The sequence below is a fragment of the Acartia tonsa genome, chromosome 1 (assembly GCF_053477335.1).
Source record: "Acartia tonsa isolate MP-2025a chromosome 1, ASM5347733v1, whole genome shotgun sequence".
Lineage (NCBI taxonomy): Eukaryota > Metazoa > Arthropoda > Copepoda > Calanoida > Acartiidae > Acartia > Acartia tonsa.
In genome coordinates, this window is record NC_137260.1 from 29,621,543 (window position 1) to 29,644,748 (window position 23,206).

Genomic DNA, 23,206 nt, shown 5'->3' on the forward strand with positions numbered 1-23,206 from the left:
TTTTCTAGATTTAATCAACAATCACTTTACAATTTCCACCATATTTTCGGGATTATTCTGGTTTTCATGGCCTTTCTTCAAAAACTCTTAAATTGAATTAATTGCCCATTGTCCCCTCCCTTACTCCCTGGAAAAGCGGGGTCATAAAACATATATTTTCTCAGTTTCAAACCTCAAATGTAAATTTTTTCGTCTCAACTTTCTTTAAATTTACCAGAGATTGGGGATAGATACGTTTTTTTAAATTTAAACTTATATCATTATTATCAGCGAAACATACCTTTCTATCAAAGTTTTATATAAAGTTGTTCAAAAAAATTAATTCAGCATTTGATTTTACTAACATTTCTGTTGAGTCAAATTTGAAGGATAATATAGGTATCAGGCACCTCGGGTGCTCTCGGGATCTATGCAGAAACAAATAAAATAACCAGAGATAAACTTGAATCTAAAATTTTAGGTTTCAGTGTAAGACAGCTAATATATTCTTTATACAGACAGACAGACATAAATTGGATTAGATAGCTAATTGTTACATGAAGTTTTATTTTAAAATACAGATAGAAAGACAATTGCACTTACATAGAAAGTAATTTAGTCAAGAGTGAAATATATTACCCTAAGAGAATTTTTTTAAAAATTAAGTACCTCTGATGCTGCGACCACTACATTTTAAATTAACTGCCTAAAAAAATGGGGGATTTTTTTTTGTTTTTGAGGGGGTTGTGGGTGTCCCACCCCTTAAGAAAATAGCCAAAAACCACCACAGGACCAGTAGGTATATTCCCTGAACTAAAGAGTAGAATCCAATAGGTTGAGTGGTTACCGAGATCATAAGGGACGGACAGACATCATGTACATTGGTTCTCTAGACGATCACTTGAAGTAGATGAAGAACCTTGCCCTTATATAACGTAAATCATACATATTATCCTTGCATATTGGTTGTATAGCCTTTGTCATTAGATTTTTTTCGTGCATTAGATTCAAATTTTACTGTATAAGTGATTACTTTAAGAGAGACTTAGCTCCAAGGCTAATTATATCTATCTTAGTATTTAAATTAATAAACACTACATTATAAATATCACTTTACTATTATTATAATTAGTCTTCGTAATTAAAATTTAAATAAGGATGACAACATCCATAAAAACGAAGCACTCAAACGTTAGGACAAACGAACATTAACACTTGTAGAGTGTCAGAACTGAATTATCAGAATATAAAAAATCTAGCAAGGCAAGTGGCAGCTGGCAGAAATCCCCTAATTTTACTGAAAAGATTCTTGGATGACCTGTTTATGATCTGGAGAGGCAGTGTGGAGAATCTACAAATGTTTTTAGAATTGGTCAATACACTCCACCCCACAATTAAATTTACAAGTTCGTTCACCTGTCCTTTCCCTTGTACCTATCCTGCTGGATTTGAACATGACTGCTTCTGCCACTCAAGCCGATCCATACCTTTCCTGGACACATTAGTTACCATCAAAAACAAAACCTTGGTCACAGATATCTATAAAAAACCTACAGACCGTTGCCAGTACCTGTTGCCAACATCAGCACATCCTGCACACATTACCAAAAATATTCCCTTCAGCTTATGTTACAGACTAGTAAGAATATGTTCTGAAAGAAACACACTAATCCAACGACTAGATGAACTTAAACAACTGCTTCTTTCTAGAAACTACAACCTACAGATAATCAATGGTGCTATTGCCAAGGCTCTAAATATTGATAGAAATGCGGCCCTGGAAAAGAAAGTTAAAGTATCAACCAAGAGAATACCATTTGTTATTACTTTCCATCCAGCTCTACCTTCAATCAGCACAATCCTAAAACAAGGTTGGAAAATAATGGTAAAGGATGAGAGACTGAAAAAGATATTTCCAGAACCACCTTTAGTTGCATATCGTCAGCCTAAACACAGCTCTCTCCGGGAAATATTGGTGAAATCAAAGCTACCTGAACGTGAAAAAAGAAGTGTCAAAGGTATGAAGAGATGTAACCTACCTAACTGTCCCTCCTGCCCTCATGTCCGTGAAGCCAAAGTTGTCTACAGCTCAGCAAATAATTTTAAGGTACCTATTTCTACACCAGTCAGCTGCTCTACAAAAAATCTCGTTTATGTTATAACATGTGATAGGAGAGAATGCAAATACACACAGTATGTAGGAGAAACGGGGAAACAGCTTAAAGAAAGATTCAAACAACATTTAGATTGTGTCAGATCTCAAAATGAAAACTTGAATAAAACTGCAGTTGGGGAACATTTTAATCTTCCTGGACACAGTGTTGCCAACATGAAAGTATCTGTTATAGAAAATTGCAGGCAGGAGTCAGCCATGTACAGAAAATGTCGAGAATCCTTCTTCATCAATAAATTTGAAACAAAGCACCTGGGGCTGAACAGAAAAATTTAAAATTATTGTTATTGTTATATATTTTTGTTAATGAAAGTAAATTTTGCTAATACATGTTGTTTTTTCTTGTAACATAATTTATACCTATTTGACTTGCAAATTGCAATATTTTTTTTAAAAATGCTAACCCAACCAAAATTTTGAATATTTTCTTCCTTGTTGTTGTATAAATTCTTACCACTGTTGAAAAGTTTGACCGCCAATTTTCATCTGCTAACCCTTCCCCCCCCCCTTCCATTACAATAAATAATTCAGTTGTACATAAACTCTCAAACAATTAGGTACACCATATTTCAAAGTAAAAAGATTTGGATTTTATTTTGTTTTTAAAAATTCTTTTTTTCAAAGTTCTTAATATTTTTAACTTGTTTTTTGTTAAACTTATATTAATTTTAACTAGTATGAAGCTTGTTGTTTTCTTAAGAATTTTTGCAAATATGGTTATTATTTTATAGAATTGAGAAGGCTTGAATAAAGCGAAATATATTTTCTACAAAGAAGTGTGTTCTTCCATGTGTAGTTAGCTCTAGCCGCGCGTTTTTTCAGAATATAAATGTATAAAATTCAAAACAAATTGTCAGTAAAATTGTTGAAAAACTTCTTAAATACACAATAATGTTTGTGTGGATATACTTTCATAGTCAGGACTTAATTATAGAGATGCTTTGCTTATAACAAAGTACTTTGTTTTTTTAAAAATCAGATAATTATATCTCATAAAAAACTTGCTTAAAAAAGTTAAAAATCAACATGTTTTAAATGGCAGTAAGAACATTCTGGTAACGATTATAGAGTTGCTACGCTTTCTGAATCGTAACTAACATGCCTCTTAAATTAACGAAAAAAGCTATACCTTCCGGGCGTACGCCCTAATTATAGAAAAGCTTGCTTTTAAAAATCATAATATTTAGTTATTATTCCCTTTAACTTGGGTAAATTATAGGATTTCTAGCTAGGCCAGGGCTACATGAATAAATCTTTTTTTTAAACAAGTAATATATTGTATATTTAGCAGAGGAATATTAAATTAAATCACAATATGAAGAGAACCTATGTAAAACATTCTTATTCTTAGGTATATAATATAATAAATTCACTGGAGTCAAAAGGTTTCCAACTACCATAAAAAAATCACGGATTTTTTTTTCATAAAACATTGTTTATACTTAGCTGCTCTACATATTTCAAGAAATGACACCTTTTTTCCATTGAAATGTCCTATCCTTGTAGCCATGGAAAGGAGAGAGATCAGAGTTGTCAAGCAACATAAAAAACGATCAAAAATGCATAAAGTCTGAATCTGGATTAAAACCAAATACAATTTGTACATAAATAGCGTAGCAAAAATAACTTATATATGTTTTAGATTTTGATTAAACCGAAGTGTAAGCTGTTACACAGTATTCATTAGAATATCGTATATAGAGAAAAACTGCGTAGAGAAAAAGAAAAACAACTTATTATTACATCTTTACAACAGAGAGAACATGTAAAAATACTTGAGTAATTACCCTTATTCTACTTTTGGTCTGATAGGCGTACTTACATATCATAATTATAGAGAAGCTATCCTCCTAAAACTGCAATTGCCTCTAAAGAACAGGACATATAATTGCACTTTAAGATTTAATGATTATTGTTTATCCAATAAAATGTTCTGATTTGGCATTGTCTTGAAAATTTAAATATCAACAAGATGGCTTGACTTCCATGAATAGGAGAAAACACATAAATTTAAAATATATAAATATACCATATACAGGGTGGGTTACACTCATTTTTCATTTTAATACATATACAAAGATATATGTTAAGCATTAAATGAAATTTCAAAAAAAAGTTTTCAGAAGTGAAATAGTTTACTATTACATAACGAATATCGTAAATATAAAAGATTCGTATTCAGAATCTTTTCTTCTTTAAAAAAAGATATGGTTTTATAAGTTTCATCAAAGATTAGCGAACAGGCAAAGTGTATTGTGATAACAGTCAAATAAATCCCATGTTTCAATTATGAACAAGGATGACAACATCCAAAAAAGCGAAGCTCTATAATGGAAGGACAAACGTACATTAAGGCTTGTATAGTGTCTGAAGTGAATAATCAGAATATAAATGTATAAGAGTCGAATCAAAATTTTAAGTATATTTGTTGAAAAACGGCTTGATACAGGATAATGTTTATGGACATACTTACATTTTTAGGACTTGATTATAGAGTTGCTTTGCTTAGCATATTGTACTTTTTTGTCCCAGGAATCAGCATACCAAAAAACATAAACATATCCTAAAATCCAATTACTTAGAACCAAAGCACCCTGTAATACAATATCTGAGGTGGATTCTTAAAAAAAAAATTGCCCCTCTAATCGCTTAGTGGGACAAAATTGTTTTCGTGAAATTCCTCCAAAATTACATAAAAAATCTACAAAAATTAAATAAAATCTTATGTTACTAACCCTCTTATGATTTTGTTTTATTTTTGTAGATTTTTAATGTGATTTTGGCGGATTTTTCACGAAAACCATTTTCCCCCACTAAGCAATTAGTGGGGCAAATTTTTTTTAAGAATCCACCTCTGGTCTGTTTATTTATGTTTCTAGGAGGAAAATAGTAATTGTTTAACCATAGGCTCTTTTTTTAAAACCAACTTCACATTATTGCATGCATAATTATTTTTTTTGGAAAAAATATTATTAGTGTTATTACAGCAACATATACATTTTTACATATTTCTAAATAATCTTACGATTAGTGTTCCTAAACTTTTGTCGAATTTTTTGATGATGAAATTGCATTTTTATAAAGATATAATGTGAAAATTTATGGCTACCAGAATCAACGAGTTTAAACTTACTTCTCAAAGTTTACAACATGCGTAAGAGAAATGTTCGCATATTAGAATTTAGTGGCCTGATTATATTTAATTTTGGACGTTAGTGCCTTCTTGATTGAGTATATTATTCTAAGTTAAGTCAAGTTTTTATTTATTATGTTTTCTGCAATTTCTGCATTTTCTATTGTACATATCTGTAATGTTGGAAAGGTGTCAAGTTTGAGAAGGGACAACACTTTATCATACTGAAGACTTCAAAATTGTATTTACTACTGCAATATCAAACGCCCGACACCAATAGTCTGAGTTGGATGAATGCTTGTGGTCATAAATATTTGCAACTCACAACCATGTACGGCTAAATTCTTGTTAACTTATATAAAGTAAAGTACATCTGCAGCCAGTTATTATAAAATTTAAATTCATAAATCATTATATATGTATTATGTATATTGTCTTGCTCAATAAATTTATTTCATGGTTTTGCATAAAATAATTTCAACATTCAAATTACAATTAATTAAATTAAAGTAGCCAGCTTTAATTATTGTTAACTTATCATTGCTAAATGAAAGGACAGGAATAGTTATTTCTCGCATCGTATTATAAACGGCTTTCCGCGGATATAGAATGTACAATTATGAGATTAAAACTAGTTTTTTTAGCCCCGAGTTGCCGTAGGCACCGGCTAATTAATCTTATGATTGTATATTTTTTTATTCGTAGAAAGCTGGATATAATACGATGCTAGACATAGTTTTTTCGTATGAATGAGAACTGGTTTCTATCCACCGGGTTCGAATGAATACGAGAAACTACTGCAGTTCACGGTAAAATATTGCTGGTAACGAATATTGCTGAAAATCTATGAATTTTAAAGGCTGCTAGCTGCCAAACGGCTGAACGTACAGATCTTTCCCGCACACCATTTTAAGCGGTATAAGAAGGTCTACAAATAATCTGGAATAACCAAGATCCAATGATGCACAGGGAAAGCTTTACTGAAGAAAAAACGCGTAAAATAGGCCTTTTTCGCGCATTTCTCTACACTGCGAGATAATTATGCATTATTGATTTATGGCTATTCCAGATTATTTGTAGGACTTCTTATGCCGCTTAAAACAGTGTGCGGGCATGATATGTACGTTCAGCCGTTTGGCTGCTAGAAGTCTTTTAAATTCATAGATTTTTAGCAATATTCGTTACCAGCAATATTTTACCGTGAACTGCAGTAGACCCATAAATTCTAATAATTTGAATACTTCAGTATGCAAGTGGATATTTGTGAAGCACGTTCACAGAATTATCAAAATGGTCTGAAAGTTGCCATACCTCCTCTCTTCATTTCGTCTATTCTCTAAACACACATCCCATCTCTTTTTCCAGAAGGACCTTAACAAATTTCTTTACCAAGATGTAGGGCTAAAATATTTAGTAAAGCTTAACACTTTGCTAAAGTCTTGGATACGGGATCATTGGCTGACAATTTTTAAATTTTTAGAATTTTTGTCCCTTTTAGCCGTACAGAAGTTAACATTTAGGCAATTGTTAAATTATTCTTTACATTGTTGGTTAGTTATGTAACAAATAAATGGGAGTAGTTGTCAAAATCCAAGTTTATTAACTAGTCTAAAGAAATTAAATCCATGGTTGTTAATTATATTCTGTGGATTTATTGCATTAAATATAAACAAGTGTATATTAAATATCATTTACCTTATTCTAATTGATATGACAAAAAAATAAAGTTAACATAATGATAGTAATGTTGGTATAAAGCTTAATGTGTTAAATCCCACTGGAAAAGAAAATAATGATAAAAATTAAAGACGAATTTTTGTCACGAAAAGTATGAATTTCAATAACGGAATTATACCCTTGATTTTATAACATAGCCATATTCAACAGGCATTCATTTAGGCAATTAATAACGAATAACAACTAACAGACATCCCATCTTTAAAAAGTTTCATTTCAAAACAAACATTTTGATAATGAGATATTTATTAAATTAATTATATAAGGCAAATCAAATAAACCTAATGACATTGATAATCATTGTAATAATAATAATAATTGTTTAATATTTGTATTGGCACTATTAAATTCAGAAAGGTTTATTCAATAAAGCTGTTTAATCAAATTATAGCAATACCATGGCTTTTAATAAATAGGTTTATAATACCAATCAAAACAAAAAATTATTTATATACAACTCGAAATTACTAAAAAGCCATGATAATTTAAAAAATAAGTAATAATCATTAAAATATTTCCATTGGTTTCGTCATTATATTTATAAGATCCAAAATTGTCACGAAACCTTTCAGAAAAAAACACCACTTACAAATAACCGAAAAACAAAATTTAAACAAGAGCTTAAAGGATCAATTAAATAAAATTAATTCATACAAATAAACTTTGAATTAAGAACACATTACTGAAAAGTAAAATTTGTTTTTTAACTAATTATTTTTTAATTAATAAAATTTGCATAATCTTTTTCTCTGAGGACAATGAAAATTAAAACACATTTAAACGGACACAAGAAATTATCTAAAGTTATCTAAAATTACACATTGTATCCATTAAATAAATACTTTAAATTTATGTTAAAATATCCCTTTTTATATGAATATTCCCATTGTAGATTATATTCTCTAAAAAAATATATTTGTGCCGACCCACACATTTAAATATTACATGACGCAATAGTGGAAGATTTGAGTGTATTTTTGTGTTCTTGAACACTAATCTTCTATTCTCTTTTATAAAATTAAGTTTTAAAAATATTATGTTATTACTAAAACAACAAATTTTAATTTGTACAAATTGAAAATAGTATTTTTTCTCTTAAATGACAAGGGGCGACATCAATTGATGTCCCTATTAACACTCCCTCTTTAATTCAAGTGGTTGAGTTTTCCTGGCTTATTAAAAGTTGTATCTTCTGCTGGTTGTCAGATGCCCAACATTGATAGCAAGAATATGAAATGCCTCGGCCCAAAACAGGCGCAACTCATTAACCCCTTTTTGTATGTTATCAACCTTCCCCAGATGTATTATTCACCCAAAATTGTCTGCTCAGAACTTACGTATTTATTTCAACAAAGCATAAAGCTTACAGTTTTACCCTTATTTCTAAGGCAGTACATCAGATGCTCAAGAACACATAAAAACACTCAAAGTCTCCACTGTACAATCAGATTTTTTTTTTGCATATTATTTATAATCTTGCAAGATATTGTTTTGTTGTATTTTGAAGAACAATTCTTCGAGGTGTTATACTGGTTGATATATTCAAGGCATCTAAATAAAACAGTTTGTCAATTTTATTATATTTCATTTTATTATTTCAGATTAATTTATAAAAATTTAATTGTTCATGCTTTTTAATAATTTTAATAGTTTTAGTTTATATATATTTTCATATATTATTTCATCTGTATTGTATAGATATACATTATTGTAAAAAATTAAATTAATTTTCAAAAATATAAAAAAAAATTAATTAATGATATATAAACATGCACTGCCTATTGTGTGTTAGATCAAGCTTTTTACTGATATAAAAATAAAAAAAAAACTATTTAAGGATTAATATGTACTTACTTTATATTTTTATTGGCCTGAGCTTTCTCAGTTTAGGGGCTGATTTTGACCTACTATTCATAGTTGACTCTGAGATGTCAAAACTAAATGATTTCCGGCTGCCACCACTTGATAATGAAAATGGGAGAGCTGAAAGTTTATCCTCTAAAACGGGATGTTCAGTCGGCCTCTCTTTAATAAGAGGCTTTAATTTATTTGCTGAGCCACGTCCTGTTGTAAAAATATCATCCTTGCTGTCGGAACCTGCAAAATTTCAGTCCAAATTTAGTTTTTAAATACAGGCACTTTAGTCAAGTTATTTAGGTATAAAAGGATGAGCTAAATAATGAACAGTACAATAAGATGCTATTGTGTTTATCCTAAAAGAGTATTTTAATGCAAAATGGTTTTTCTGTAAGTGAAAAAATCCATGTTCTTTTATTTACTTATCCAAATATACCTTAATTTTATTTTATATTCGATTGTCATGTAGTAATATTTTTTAAGAAGAAAAATTCATATTTTGACAAGATGAATGAATGTAATAGAATCCTTCTAATCATATAGTAGACGACAGAGACCCCCGCCCCCCCCCCCTCTAACCTTTAATGTTTTTTTTTATATATCCTGGCCAATTTTGTTCCTTTAGTCTTTCTTGATACATCTTTAAATTATAAGTAATGTACAGACAAGAAAAAGTAAAATTGAGCACTGCATGAAGTAGGGTTCATAATTGATGCTCAACAATTGAAAGGATATTGCCATAAATTTCTATGAATATTTAGATGTTTCATTTGTTTTGTCAAATTATGCATTATCTCATCTTATTCAGTATAAATATACAGGGAGGGAGAGGACAATAAAGGTTAAATCATATAACTCCATATCTTATAACTAGCGGCTACGCCCATAGAAGCCTCTAGTGGCACTTTAAATGTTTTTGTTTGTTAAAGTTAATTTTATATGTACGATACCTCTTTATTTGACGTTAAAGTCTCCCATAAATTTTAAAAAAATTCGATTTTTTTGTCTTTTCTCTTGGGAGGGTGGTGGTACCCTCCCCTAAAATAGTTATAAACCTTCCCGGGACTTATGAGAAGCTACCCTGTTAAGGAGAACCCGATCGGTTCAGCGGTTAGCGAGATCCTTTGGTACAAACACACAAACACACAGACAAACACACAAACACACAGACATACTGTAACTTTAGTATAAGGATTTCATACAAAATTGGAGAAAAAAAAATTTATTTAGCGTCCATTGACCTATCCTGTTATCCCTGAAAATAAAATAATATTTCATGCAATTTAGACACTCATATAATCCAATGGTTTATGTTGCATTTTAGATTAGACATAAATATAATCAAAATATATTTTACAAAAGCTTTTGATTAGTAATTTATATTTTAGTTTAAGGTAACGGTAAAAATGGCGATTTAAAAAAAATTAATAATATTTCCTGTCAAAATTTCATTTAGGTTTCCATAGGTTAAAAAATAAAACTGAAATAACTTCTAAGCCAAATACAAGCTTTACTTGCTTTAAAATTTTTTTTACATCGACATTATTTTACTGTCGAAACGTTTTTTAAAATGTCTAAAACATAAGTTTAAAAATGAGCCTTTTGAAACTTTGCCCCTAACCGTAATATGTAAGTAAAATAATAGAATTTAATAAAATTATTATCTGGTCAACTATTAAAGCCTATGTTGATTTACATTAAGTAAAAGTTTGAATATTTAGGTATATAATTACCCCAATGCATAGGCCCATGTCTTCCAAGGTTACTGTTAGGTCGGTAATCTGCGCTTGGTCGCCTAAAAAGGTAAATTCATTCAGGAAAGAATTTCTGGCTTGATATTTAACAAGGATGACAACACCCTTACAAGCGAATGTCAGATAAATGAACATTAACCAACATAGAGTTCTCAAACAAAAATTTTGGATCAGGTAATGAGTTCCTGGGATCGATTATCTTCAAAAATTTTAATAACATTAAAGACTTCTAACTGCTATACTGATAAACTTTATAACTTTATTTAATGTTCGGACATAATTTCAACCAACTAAAGCACGCTTTTAACTAATCAGAAATCACAAAGTTTGCAGAATGAAGGTGTCAGGGTAAAAAAGCCACCACCCCCTAATCTTCCGTGGGGTGTTTTGGGTCGAGGAAATGTCAAAATTTTCAGGTGCGCTTCGGGCACCCTTCTGGTGAAACCCTCTGCGCGCCACTGATACCCAGTTTGAAATAGGTAGAACCATTTTAAGAAGCCTAAATTAAATATACGAGATAACCGTAATGTGTGAGCGAACGGAGCGACAATAAATATAGAAAAGCCTCGCTTTTCAATATAACTTGTCGGCTATTGTATCCTCTTCAATGTGTCAGGTACGTCAATGAGAAAAGAGGATGGGTTGAAATACCCGAAATTTGTTATGCATTTGACCCCACGAAATTTTTTGAGGCGGTAAATTTTTTGGCCATATTCCAATCATTAGTTTGCCCATCTATTGAGTTTTTAACTAACCAACCTAAAAAAATGTATGGTTCCTCGAATTTTATATCCCTAGATGATTTTTTACATTTTAAATCAAAAATGTTATTTACCCCACCAAAGTTACCTTCCGACACACTCGGCCGTGGTAGAGCACAGTTTAAATTATTGCTTATTTAAGAATTTCATGTATCATAAGTTTACTATGGTCAGTGCCAGTCTAGAGACAGTATTCTACTATACCTGAGTGCCAGACTAGAGACAGTAGTTTAATATACCTGAGTGCCAGACTAGAGACAGTATTCTACTATATCTGAGTGCCAGACTAGAGACAGTATTCTACTATACCTGAGTGACAGACTAGAGACAGTATTTTAATATACCTGAGTGCCAGACTAGAGACAGTATTCTACTATACCTGAGTGACAGACTAGAGACAGTATTCTACTTTACCTGAGTGCCAGACTAGAGACAGTATTCTACTATATCTGAGTGCCAGACTAGAGACAGTATTCTACTATACCTGAGTGACAGACTAGAGACAGTATTTTAATATACCTGAGTGCCAGACTAGAGACAGTATTCTACTATACCTGAGTGCCAGACTAGAGACAGTATTCTACTATACCTGAGTGACAGACTAGAGACAGTATTCTACTATATCTGAGTGCCAGACTAGAGACAGTATTCTACTATATCTGAGTGACAGACTAGAGACAGTATTCTACTATACCTGAGTGACAGACTAGAGACAGTATTCTACTATATCTGAGTGACAGACTAGAGACAGTATTTTAATATTCCTGAGTGCCCGACTAGAGACAGTATTCTACTATACCTAAGTGCCAGACCAGAGACAGTAACCTGGAAGTCTGTGGCTTTACCCGTAGCACCCATTGTCTTAGGTCTGTCTAGACCCAACAATCTTGTTTCTCTCTCCCCACTGGTAGAAAGAAAATTCAATTATTTTGATAATGGATAGCCTTGTACTTTAACTCATGTTTTGTTTCTGCTTGGTGCTTATTTATGTATGTCTCGTAGGGTGAGAGGTTCGAATCCCTACTGGATGGCGTAAATTCTGATAGATTCCGCTGGCGGAAAAGATGGCGGCCGGATTGAAACTGCAACTGTTGCTTGTAGAAGGAGTATATTTAAACTGAAGAAAAATGGCAAAGAACAGCCTCATGCTGGTGTTGAGGGTTCGGTGGAACCGCTCAACCTGGTTGGATTGAGGGTTGTAGGGTGGAGGGTGCGTCAGCCAGATCTCTAACTTGGCTGCCAGGGTGGTAAACACTTGCCCAGTGAACTTTAGGCCATTGTCAGAGTGGATCTTCAAGGGGCAGCCAAAGATGGCGATGTGCTTGTGCGTCAAGGTCTCGGCGACGGTGGTGGTCCGCTTGTTGGGGATAGGGTAGAGACACACAAACCGGCTGAATACGTCTTGACAGGTAAGGATGTACCGGTTGCTGGCGGGTGTCTCAGGTAGCGGCCCCGCCAGGTCAATGAACAAGACTTGTTTGGGGTAGCCCTGGCGGGATGGCACATGGATTCCACCCTTCAGTATCACCTTGGTGTTTTCTGGACACAGTCAGGACAGGTCTGGACCATAAGGCGGACGCCTCAGTAGACAGTGGGCCACCAGAAGTGCATTGCTACCCTGGCCAGGGTGACCTCCATTCCATTGTGGCCGATCCATGTGGGCGCCATGGGCTAGGTAGAAGGCATCTTGTTATAGTTCTGGGGGCAGCAGGTAACGGGTCTGCTCCCCTGTCAGTGTCATGGCAGTGATGGTCAGGCACCCGTGGTCGTTGATCCCAAGGGCTGCAAACCGGCTGGCATACTGCTGCTCGTCCCTGGATTTTTCAGATAGCTCTAACTTGGCTGGGGGCTATCCTTCTGACTGATTTTTCTTTTGGGGGAGGGGGGGGGGGGGGCGAAGTGGTTTTATGTTTGATATATTTAAATAAAATATTGAATTATCCCTGTTAGTCTTAGGTCTGCTGATAGGAGGTAGTGAAACTGGCTGTCGAAGGTACGGAGGAGAATCTGACTCACTTCGACTCCGACGGCCCCTAAATAATACAAAAGTATTTGTTAAATCTAAACGAGTTATTACAAGGACAATTATCAATATTAGCGTTATTTTGGCATTTGGCATTTTGGAAGAAAATCTGATTAAGGGGACCACAGAAACACCTTATCCCTTTATCTATAACTTATTGAAATAACATTTTTTCCAGCTCCTAAGAGAAACTCTACCATGCAGGACACTAGCTCTACGGAGCTCTCCTAACTAATACTTAACCTTGTATGCCCTTTAGGAAGAAGAATTTGTTAATATACTATATAACTGATTGATTTTTAAAGAATCATTTAAGTGAAAATACAAATAACATGAAATAAACCATAAATTGATATTATAGCTTTGTTTGAATCTATGTTAATACCAACCTTATTTTTTCCGCTATAATTTTAATACCAAGAGAAAGATGAATAGAAGAAATATGTAAGTTTAATTTTGCTTAATGTCTCTGCTTAACTTAATGTAAAGATTTAACTTTGATAACAAAATAGAGAATATTAAAGTCGCATATGAAAAAGATTAATCTACCGTTCAAAATTCTGAATACAGGAAAAATAAAGTCACTGGTAACGAAATCTTCATATGAAATGGGAATTTATATGTTTGCATTTTAAAATTTTTCACAGTATTTCTAGACCACCCCAACCCCACTTTTCTTACCCATCCCCTTCTTATTTTCATTTCTAAGTCCCTGTGGGTCGATCCGACTCTGCGGGTCCCTATGCCTACAAATAACTATTCCTGCGGGGCTCTTTTAATCTTTAATTAACCTAACCTGACCTAAAATAAGCATCAACGATGCTTTTCTCAGTCTCAAAAAGTTTATTTGTGGTTCATAGGCGATGTGATGGAAACCGTAATTTAAGGTCGCCTTTTGCATCTAATAAATATATTTTATACAAGTTAAGGTGCATATAAATAGGAAAAATGTTATATTAAAATATTAGTCAATAGCAGGTAAATAGAAATTAAAAAGTTTGAAAGTTTAAATGTATTTGATTCATAGTTTGATAAAATGAATTATTAACATATTCATGGTTTACCAAAATTATTTTATTTGAAGATAAATTATGTTTAATTACATTTGTGTCCGTTCATCATTAATATTTATGTCAACCATATCATTTGTTTTTTAAGTGTCCAAATATTGCTGCAAAGAAGTCGTATTTTAATTAAAATCAGTAAATAAATTGGATGTATAATTTATGTCTGTTAAGGCAAGGAAGGAAAAATGTCTGTAAAGCCTGAAGATTTCCAGTTTCATTTCACCCACATTAAGTTGTTATTTGTTATGAAACACCGTTGGTTTATAAAACAGGGATAAAAACAACTGCAAGTTTTTATATTGCATAACAATATAGGATCAATCTTTGTATATTTTTATTAAAGTTTTTTAAAAATTTGAAACTAAACTAACAATTTTCTTATCTAGAATAGGTATATAAAAATACAAAAACTTACCTGTTATTTTGTCCAGAATTATTACGTTGTTGTCTGCTATTACGTCCAGATTTCTTTCTATCCAAACTTTTATAATTTGTGTCAATGCCTGACTCAGCTAATCTCCATCCTCCCACACTTAATTTTCTGTGGTCCGGTGTCTCACTTTTCATCTTGTGCATTTCACGTCGACTTAAAAAAACTTATTTGTTAATTGATTTTTACAAAAATCTAAAATATTTATCCTTCCTGCAATCTTTTATTTTTAAACTACTCACCCATAAGTATTTCATATCTTGAAATCTCAAATAATGGATTAAAATGCTACATCATTCATGCACTGACATAGGTATTTACCTGTGTAGTTTATTTTGCTACATAAATCCTTTTACGGTTTAGACTTCCATATTGGTCCATATTGGTACATCTTCACCCTAGTTTCAGATTTATGAAGACACTCACCTTGAATTAGGTTGTGAAACTGGATGAAAAACCGAAATCCTGGGAACGACAGGTGCACTGGCAGGTATCTGGCGAATTGTTGGCAATGACATAGCCTCACCACAAACATCTTCTTCATCGCTGAAAAGTAAATAAAAATGATAAAATTTCTTGCTATTTGAAGATTCAGAAAGAATTCCTGAGAGTAAAGATCCAATCAAAGTTTTTTTTTAAACTAAATAAATAAGAAAAAAATGCAGAATAAACGACTGACAGACAAAACAAATTCAATAATATTTATTCCAAGTCTAAATAGTACATAGCCTTAGACTAATTGTAAACAATTTGAAATTTGGGTACTTGCTTACATGTGGTAGACTGGAGCACCGAAACCCCCCCCCCCCGCTTAGTTTTGACAAAAATCAAAAATAAGGGGGGGGGGGTAGTTTTTTAATGTCTGGAAAACGGCAAGGAGGAAAAAAGCTCAGCAAGGCATAGACTTAACCCCCCCCCCTTAATTTTGAAGAAAATCAAAAATAAGGGGGGGGGGGGTAGTTTTTTCACTGTACACACGCCAGAAAGTTGAGTGAGGTAAATCAAGTAAATCCAGTATACCAGAGGGGAAACCTTATTACAGGGATATTCATGTTTTGGGGCATAATTTCCTTATTTATTGACTTTGGCCAGTAAAAGGTTTTAATTTTTGCGCAAAAACTACCCCCCCCCTTATTTTTGATTTTCTTCAAAATTAAGGGGGGGGGGGGTTAAAAACTACCCCCCCTTATTTTTGATTTTTGTCAAAACTAAGCGGGGGGTTAAAAAACTACCCCCCCCTTATTTTTGATTTTTGTCAAAACTAAGCGGGGGGGGGGGGGGTTTCGGTGCTCCGGTCTTCACATGTAAGCAAGCACCGAAATTTGAAGTAAAGTAGAATAACCATTTTTTGCAGACCAACCAACATGCCAATATAATGGCACAGTTTACTTAAAAAATAAGATTTATTATTAGGCATATTTTTTTTTCACAATTTAAATCCTGTCCATAATTTCTTTTAACCTAGCCTTCATAAAAACTTTGGAATTTTGGCAATTTATTGTATTATGCGGTTTGAATTTCTCCAAACCTTTATTTCAATGATTAATCTTAAAATATACTTATTAAGCAAAATAAACTTTATTATATCGTGTCTAAAACATACTTTTATATCATTTGTATGAATCATTCAATCTTTTTAAATAAAAGGATGAACACAACAGCCACTTTTAAGTACAAATTTCCAACAACGTATATAGCATTTCCTTCAAAGAATAACAAACAATGGAATACATTTAAAGTTTATTATTGTAAAGTTTTTCCAACTTAACATTTGACTATAATTCAGAACATGATGAATAGTACTTTAACTGGGAGGGTAGGGGCAATGATTTTCCCTCCAGAAATTTTTATCTGCGTAAGTTATATCTTTTTATTATAATTGAATAGTGAGAGTGGAGGCTCTAAGTAATTGTCCAGGACCGTATCCTGAAGAGTCGCAAGGGTTTAAATTTTTTATCAAGTGCTTTTATTAAGTCTAAAGCCCACAAATTGAAATGGAACTTTGAATTCTTTTCCTTTCATGTTAAAGAGGTAAAATAGATTTAAATTAAATCTAAATATGCTTAGCTTGAATTATTTCAAACTAGGTAGATGTGATATATCTAAATAAAATATATTTATGGAGTAAAACCTTCCTCAACTTGGCTATCACCTGCTGATTATGATTTATGCTATTCTGTGAATTTGGTGTGTTAAAGTTTATTTGTTAATGATAAACTTAATCTACTTATAAGGTGATGCATTTTCTCACAGGTTCATAATTTATACATTCTTGTGCAGAAAAAAAACTTATCACGGCAGCCGAAGTCGTTTTCAGACATCCTTTATTTAGCATGTGTAGACAATAGACATAATTGCTAAATGGCAATTCTAGCATATACAAATGTACAAAAGTACAAATGGCAATTACTCAAACCTGATATAAAAATTAATAAAATAAAGATGCTTGCTCTTGCTATTCTAATAAAATCAGCCGCAAAAAATAGCTATAAATGAGTAAGTCAGTCTTCTTGCTGGATAGCCGTAAAAACGATATTTGTATCAATCAAGCGTAAAATCTTAGAAATTTGCATTTATTCTTAAAATCCGCGACTTTATAATTTTGCAGATGCCGAGCCTTGAGTTAACCTGAGGAGGCAAGGTTAATCATAAATTATAATTTATGAAAGGGAGAATTGAGGCGAATATTTTCAAGTACTCTTTGCTTTTTAATTAGTTTAGGGTTTCTCAATAGTTCAATATAATCATATTAATTCTTAAATACAGGGTATCCAAGAACATTACAGTTCCATGAAAGCACAGCATCTATTTACAGAATGAAAGGCATACATAAATAGCAAATTATACTAACTTTGAGTTGCTGAGCAAACTGTAAGGCGAATATATGCTAGTCTTAAAGTAGCTAAGATTTATAAAAAAAATATTTAATAAGTTACATATAAATACGTATATATATATATCTATTTTATGTTTCAAGTGCCATTACTGAGAAATTATTTTTACCTGAGATCCGGATATTGTCCATATTTAGGAGAAAAGGCAATTTTGGCAAGACTGAAAATAAATAAAAGTTTTAGAACTTCAAGTATTATTATATACTATTTTTAGGGGGGAGGGGGTTATTTCAGATAGGAGAGATATCTCGTCTTCATCAAGTAATTACAAATCTTCCATGGACATATAGGGAGCCTTACTGTAATGTAAGAACTCTATAGGGTTTGACACGTTTGCGATTTTAATAAAGATTGCTGACTATCCCTTTTTTAGTATGCAGAATTACATATGTATGTACTTTATTAGATAAAATGCTCCAAAATTCACTTTGACTCTCTATCAAACTCATTAGGGCAAATCGCCTTTACTTCACAGTTCACTCGAAGCGACAGTAATAGAAAAAAATTTCCAGACATAAGGCCAACTGTTTCTAAAATATCCCAATAAACATATAAATATAGTGGAAAATTGGTTGAGATAAAGTTATTTAAAAAGAAAAACTAGATGAGGGATGAAATAATCACCTGAAAATACTATCATCTTCTAAAGAATCTGAGGCTTCACTTTCCCTAAAATAAAAACTGTATCCAATACAAAATAACAACTATTTGATCTTATAGACTAACAACTACTACATATAATTTTATAGATTATTTTTACTAAATAAATATTCATTTTTTCTTGTGATACTTAGATTTAAAAAATTCAATACTTAAATTGTTAACATTAGAACTTTAATAATCCTCACTGTAAAACATAATTTATAATTTAGTAATTATTAACTACTAATTAAAAATTCATTTAAACATGTGCTGTAATTAAGCAACATAAAAAATTAATAACAGTCTCTTTGTGTACTCAAATATCGATTTTATACATTTTGTATTACTTTATGAAAACAATTAAGTATACAGTAGCATAGAGTGATCAACATGACAAATCATCAGTTTTTTTTAAGACGAGATATAAAGTAAGTACTTTATTAATTTAGTTGACATTCTTCTGTTGTCTAGCTGTAATTTTTTAATAGAGTTAAAACAAATGTACGTACTTGATTGAGTTCATTGCATTGGCTCTGTGAATTCCAGCACTTACAGCCACTTTTATATCTTCGGATATACTTCCTAAATATGTATATATTTAAATTAGATAGATTTACTTAATAATAATCAGGGCTTTGCAGTCGAGCAATCAACGTGAAGCTAAGGTAAAATTTACATATTGCGACAACAGCTGAGTATGGTTGGTATTTAGGACGGGAGGATAAATTGACCCTTCGCTTTTTAGTTTTAAAAAAAACTCTGGACGTATCCATTTATCGATCGATTTCTCCTGCGAGGATGGTTATACCCTCCACCCTAAAAATAGTTATAAACATTTCCTGTACTTCTAAAAATATTCACTATAAAGGAGAACCATATTAGTTAAGTGGCTAATTCTAACCTCGTTGCTGAAAGTAAGGAAATAAATCCATTAAATTAAAATCATTCCCATGTGTATGACTATATGATTGCAAAGAAGGTGTCTTAACTTTTATCTTTATAGCTAGTCGGTGTTTTTAGTAAGTAGTAGATGTAAAATTTTCCATAGAATTTAGATATGCAATCGGTTTTATGTAGACCTCTTATTTTTTAAGTAATAAGTAATTTTAAGTATTAAAAAAAATGAAGTCAGCTTTAAGGTACTAAAACGCAACAAAAAAAGAAGAAAATTGCCATTATAAACAAAAATAGTAAGATCTTTAATTTGACACCTTACTTTTTAAATTCTGTCAGGTAATTATTGAAAAAATTGATTTTTTTAAACGTCGGTTTAATCAAAACTTTGGACGTAAATATATACTATCACAGACATAAAAAAATGGGTTCATATATTCCTTTAGAATCAGAAAAATATTACGAATTAATTGTAAGCAAAATTGAAAAAAAGTAAAAAAAATAAAATAACAAAAGTGGCCTAACACATTATGTTGTACAGGCAACACTTATTTTGTCCCCTCTTTACCCCCTTCCCATTTTTACCCCAAAACAACGAATTAAGATGGTTGCCTGTATAATATAATATAATATTTCATATAATTTCTATTATTGTAGTTTATATACTATTTTGTAAACTTTTTATTTCAATTTTGCTTAGAATGGATTTGTAATATTTTTCTCATTCTAAAAGTATATAAAACACCTATTTCTTATGCCTGTGTAATTGTATATTTAAGTTCAAAATTTTTATTCTCGTGGGTTAAAAAAATAGATTTTTCCAATAATTACTCAACAGAATTTAAAAAGTAAGGTGTCAAATTAAAGATCTTACTATTTTTGTTCATAATAAAATTTTCTTCTTTTTTTTTGTTGCATTTTTAGTACCTTAAAACCGACTTAATTAAAAAAAACTTGGAAAATTTTACATCTACTACTTACTAAAAACACCGACTAGCTATAAAAATAAAAGTTAAGACGCCTTCTTTAAACGTGGATTTAGAAATATATGTATTTATATACATGCAAATTAAATCCTGTTTTAATGATGCATTATGCTAAACTAAAATTGATAGGGTATTACTAAACTAAACTTGTATTAACTAAGGATATAGGGAAGAGACAATGAATATCAAATTTATCTTTTTTCTGTCTTGTACTTCAGGCACAAGAATTGATGCAACTTTATTATTTTGGCTAATTTTAAATACTTTTACCACTAGCGCATAGAATGCTGTGTGTGCGAAAGGGGCGTTTGTCCATATTTATGTATGGAGACCGCTCTTCTATGAGTACTACTAAAACCTAATTTTAATGCAATACACATAGACATTCTCATCGTCGGTTCGCTTATTTAGAATGCTTAACCCTCTATTCCCACAAGTATAATACGAATTTGGTTGAGCTGGTGGAAGCTCAACAAAAGACCCACGCGAAGTATTATGTTGCTTTAACCTAAGAATAAATGGTTGGTTTTGATATTCGATTAGAATCATATAAGTATATTAAGTATTAAGGAAGGAAAATGTTTTTATAAAGTGTATTTATATCACAAGTGCATAAGTTAAGTATGGAAATATTTACAGGATAAGTGTTAAAATTATAAGTAGAGTAGGACAGAAATGTGCCCTAAGTCCCAAGCAGTGAATTGTGCTAAGTGTTAGAGTTCTAACATAAGGCCTGAGCTCAATTCATGCTAAGTACTAAGGGGCCTAAATTTAAACTACAATGCATGCCAAACAACTAAGTCATTACCTTTTTAAAGCCAGAAAGAGAAGTTGATGGTAGGAGAGTTAGTAAATAACTGAATAAATTCAAGAGGTACATGCTATAACATTAGCTCTGGACCAGGATTTTAGTGTTTGTCTGTGCAATTAAATATCTGTGTGTTAATATGTGACGTAAATCAGGCATAGTTGTAGGCATACATATATGTACTGGTTGTTTATATGATTACATTAACTATAAACATAATATCTTTAATAAACATATACTATTAGCAAATCACATACAGATTACCATGAATAGGCTTTCGTTACCCATATGTGGTGTCATATAGGTAGAAACAGGCCTATGAATGCATAAATTGATACAAATAATGCCTTGGGCCTAGCTAAAGTAATTGTGTCTTGCCCCTGAGTGCTACTAGTTAATTGCAGGGCACGTGTCAATCAAAGGTTCATAATATGATCTATATAGTGTTGATTTTATATCAAGCATAGATAGATAGTTGTGGATGCGAAGCATTTCTGTAAAAGTCTCATATGTACGTTCAAAGAATTTGAAAATTGAGGATCGCATCTCCAATGGGGGTAAGTTGTTAAAAAAGAAAAAAGAGAAAAAGAAAAAATTTAGTAGTCCCAGTATATAGGCATATATAATAAACTATAAATGTATTCCAAGCTAAGTTAAATACGCTTTCCATTAAGAAAGTATGATTTGCGTATCTTCATAGCTGGGTATACAAGATGATAAACCTCCCAAATAGAATACATTCTTTTCTTGAGGGGTTTAGTTTTATCTAACTTTGTCACATCAATAAATGTTTTTGCGTTGGTAGTTCTGGATAGTTCAGCTTCTTCTGATGATGAACTAGGTGGTGAAGTGCTCTCGTTCGAAGTGTAGGTTGAGGTTGGGGGTGAGGTAGATATGTAGCCAAGGGCGTCCACTTGTGCTACCTCGTTTCCATTCTCGTCCAAGGTGATTGAGTGATTTTCCAGGTCATAGTAGAGTTGGTTGAGGTCATCGGTAGAGAGGGACAGTGTGCTGCTGGAGCTGGTGTTACTATCGGTCTCCACTCTACTATCTTCTCTGGTAGTCAGGGCTGTATTTAACAAGAAATTCCTGATGGTGATGGACAGGTTCTCTGAGAATCCATCGTACTCAGGTGTGGTGATGATGTTGTTGTTCTCGTCTATTGTGTCAAGGTGTTGACAGGAACACAACCGCAATCCGTCCAAGGTAGGGTGGTGGTAGGGCTCCAATACTCCATGATCATCTAGGTTATCTCCAGGCTGGTCCATGGTAGATCCTAAAAAGAGTTAGTGCGCGTGCTCCAACCGGTTCCTTGGGGTATCCTGGCTATGGTAATCTAAACAAAAGAAGTTTTAATAATCTTTTATTAATCCTTTTATCCCTGGGATATTCTAGAAATTCTTTCGTTACAGATAGACCTATAATGGATTGGTTAGTTATCTCTATTTCTGTTAAATATAACTGTTTCCTGAATATAAACAATATTATATATAAAAATGTATAAGTACAATTAGTATTTACATATCGTATTATTTTCTTTGGTTACATTACTCGTATATATGTAAAAATATAAGATTTTACTAACAAAAGTTGGTAACCCTTTGTTTGTATATTTTGTATATGTACATATGGTTTATACCATTGTTGGTATTAGCTGTATTTATGTTATTTTTAACATGAATAAATTTTAATCATTTTAAAGACTAATATCTTACATTACGTCGCTATCAAGTGTACCTTTTAAACTTAATATCTATAAAATATATCGTTCGACGTCCGTAATTAAATTTTACGTAACAATAAGTTGTCAACCCTTTGTTTATGTTTGGGCGGTCAAAAGTGATAGGGGTTGGCTTTGAGCGAGGTTATAAAAAGCTGGCGGCCCAGTAATTATGCTCATTTATATAATAATTGTCCTTGCGAGCGGAGCTTGCGTTCGAGTGTTTAATTTTACCGCTAAATTCCAAGAAAATTTATATAAAAGTGATAAAATATAGTAACCCGTTTGTTTTATATGAATGTTTTTATGTTATAGATTGTTGATGTGCCCATTATTGTATTCGTTAGC

The 23,206-nt window shown here is 32.0% G+C and overlaps 1 protein-coding gene across 3 annotated transcripts in view; it reads right to left on the bottom strand.

Moving 5' to 3' along the window:
* Positions 1–8,357: 8,357 nt before the first annotated feature.
* Positions 8,358–23,206, bottom strand: part of LOC145317192 (uncharacterized) — a 64,364-nt gene continuing 49,515 nt past the window's right edge. For 2 of the 3 annotated variants that reach the window (XM_080158166.1, XM_080158157.1), the window contains exons 14-23: positions 18,960–19,032; positions 18,433–18,477; positions 17,918–17,968; positions 15,341–15,460; positions 14,900–15,070; positions 13,338–13,427; positions 12,194–12,298; positions 10,613–10,674; positions 8,877–9,119; positions 8,440–8,573 (exon numbers count right to left, since the gene is read on the bottom strand). In XM_080158166.1, the coding sequence (XP_080014292.1) occupies positions 8,878–9,119; positions 10,613–10,674; positions 12,194–12,298; positions 13,338–13,427; positions 14,900–15,070; positions 15,341–15,460; positions 17,918–17,968; positions 18,433–18,477; positions 18,960–19,032 (959 nt within the window). In that variant the 3' untranslated portion in view covers positions 8,440–8,573; position 8,877. Of the gene's footprint in view, positions 8,574–8,876; positions 9,120–10,612; positions 10,675–12,193; positions 12,299–13,337; positions 13,428–14,899; positions 15,071–15,340; positions 15,461–17,917; positions 17,969–18,432; positions 18,478–18,959; positions 19,033–23,206 lie in introns of all 3 variants that reach the window. The other variant, XM_080158176.1, reaches the window with a different exon arrangement.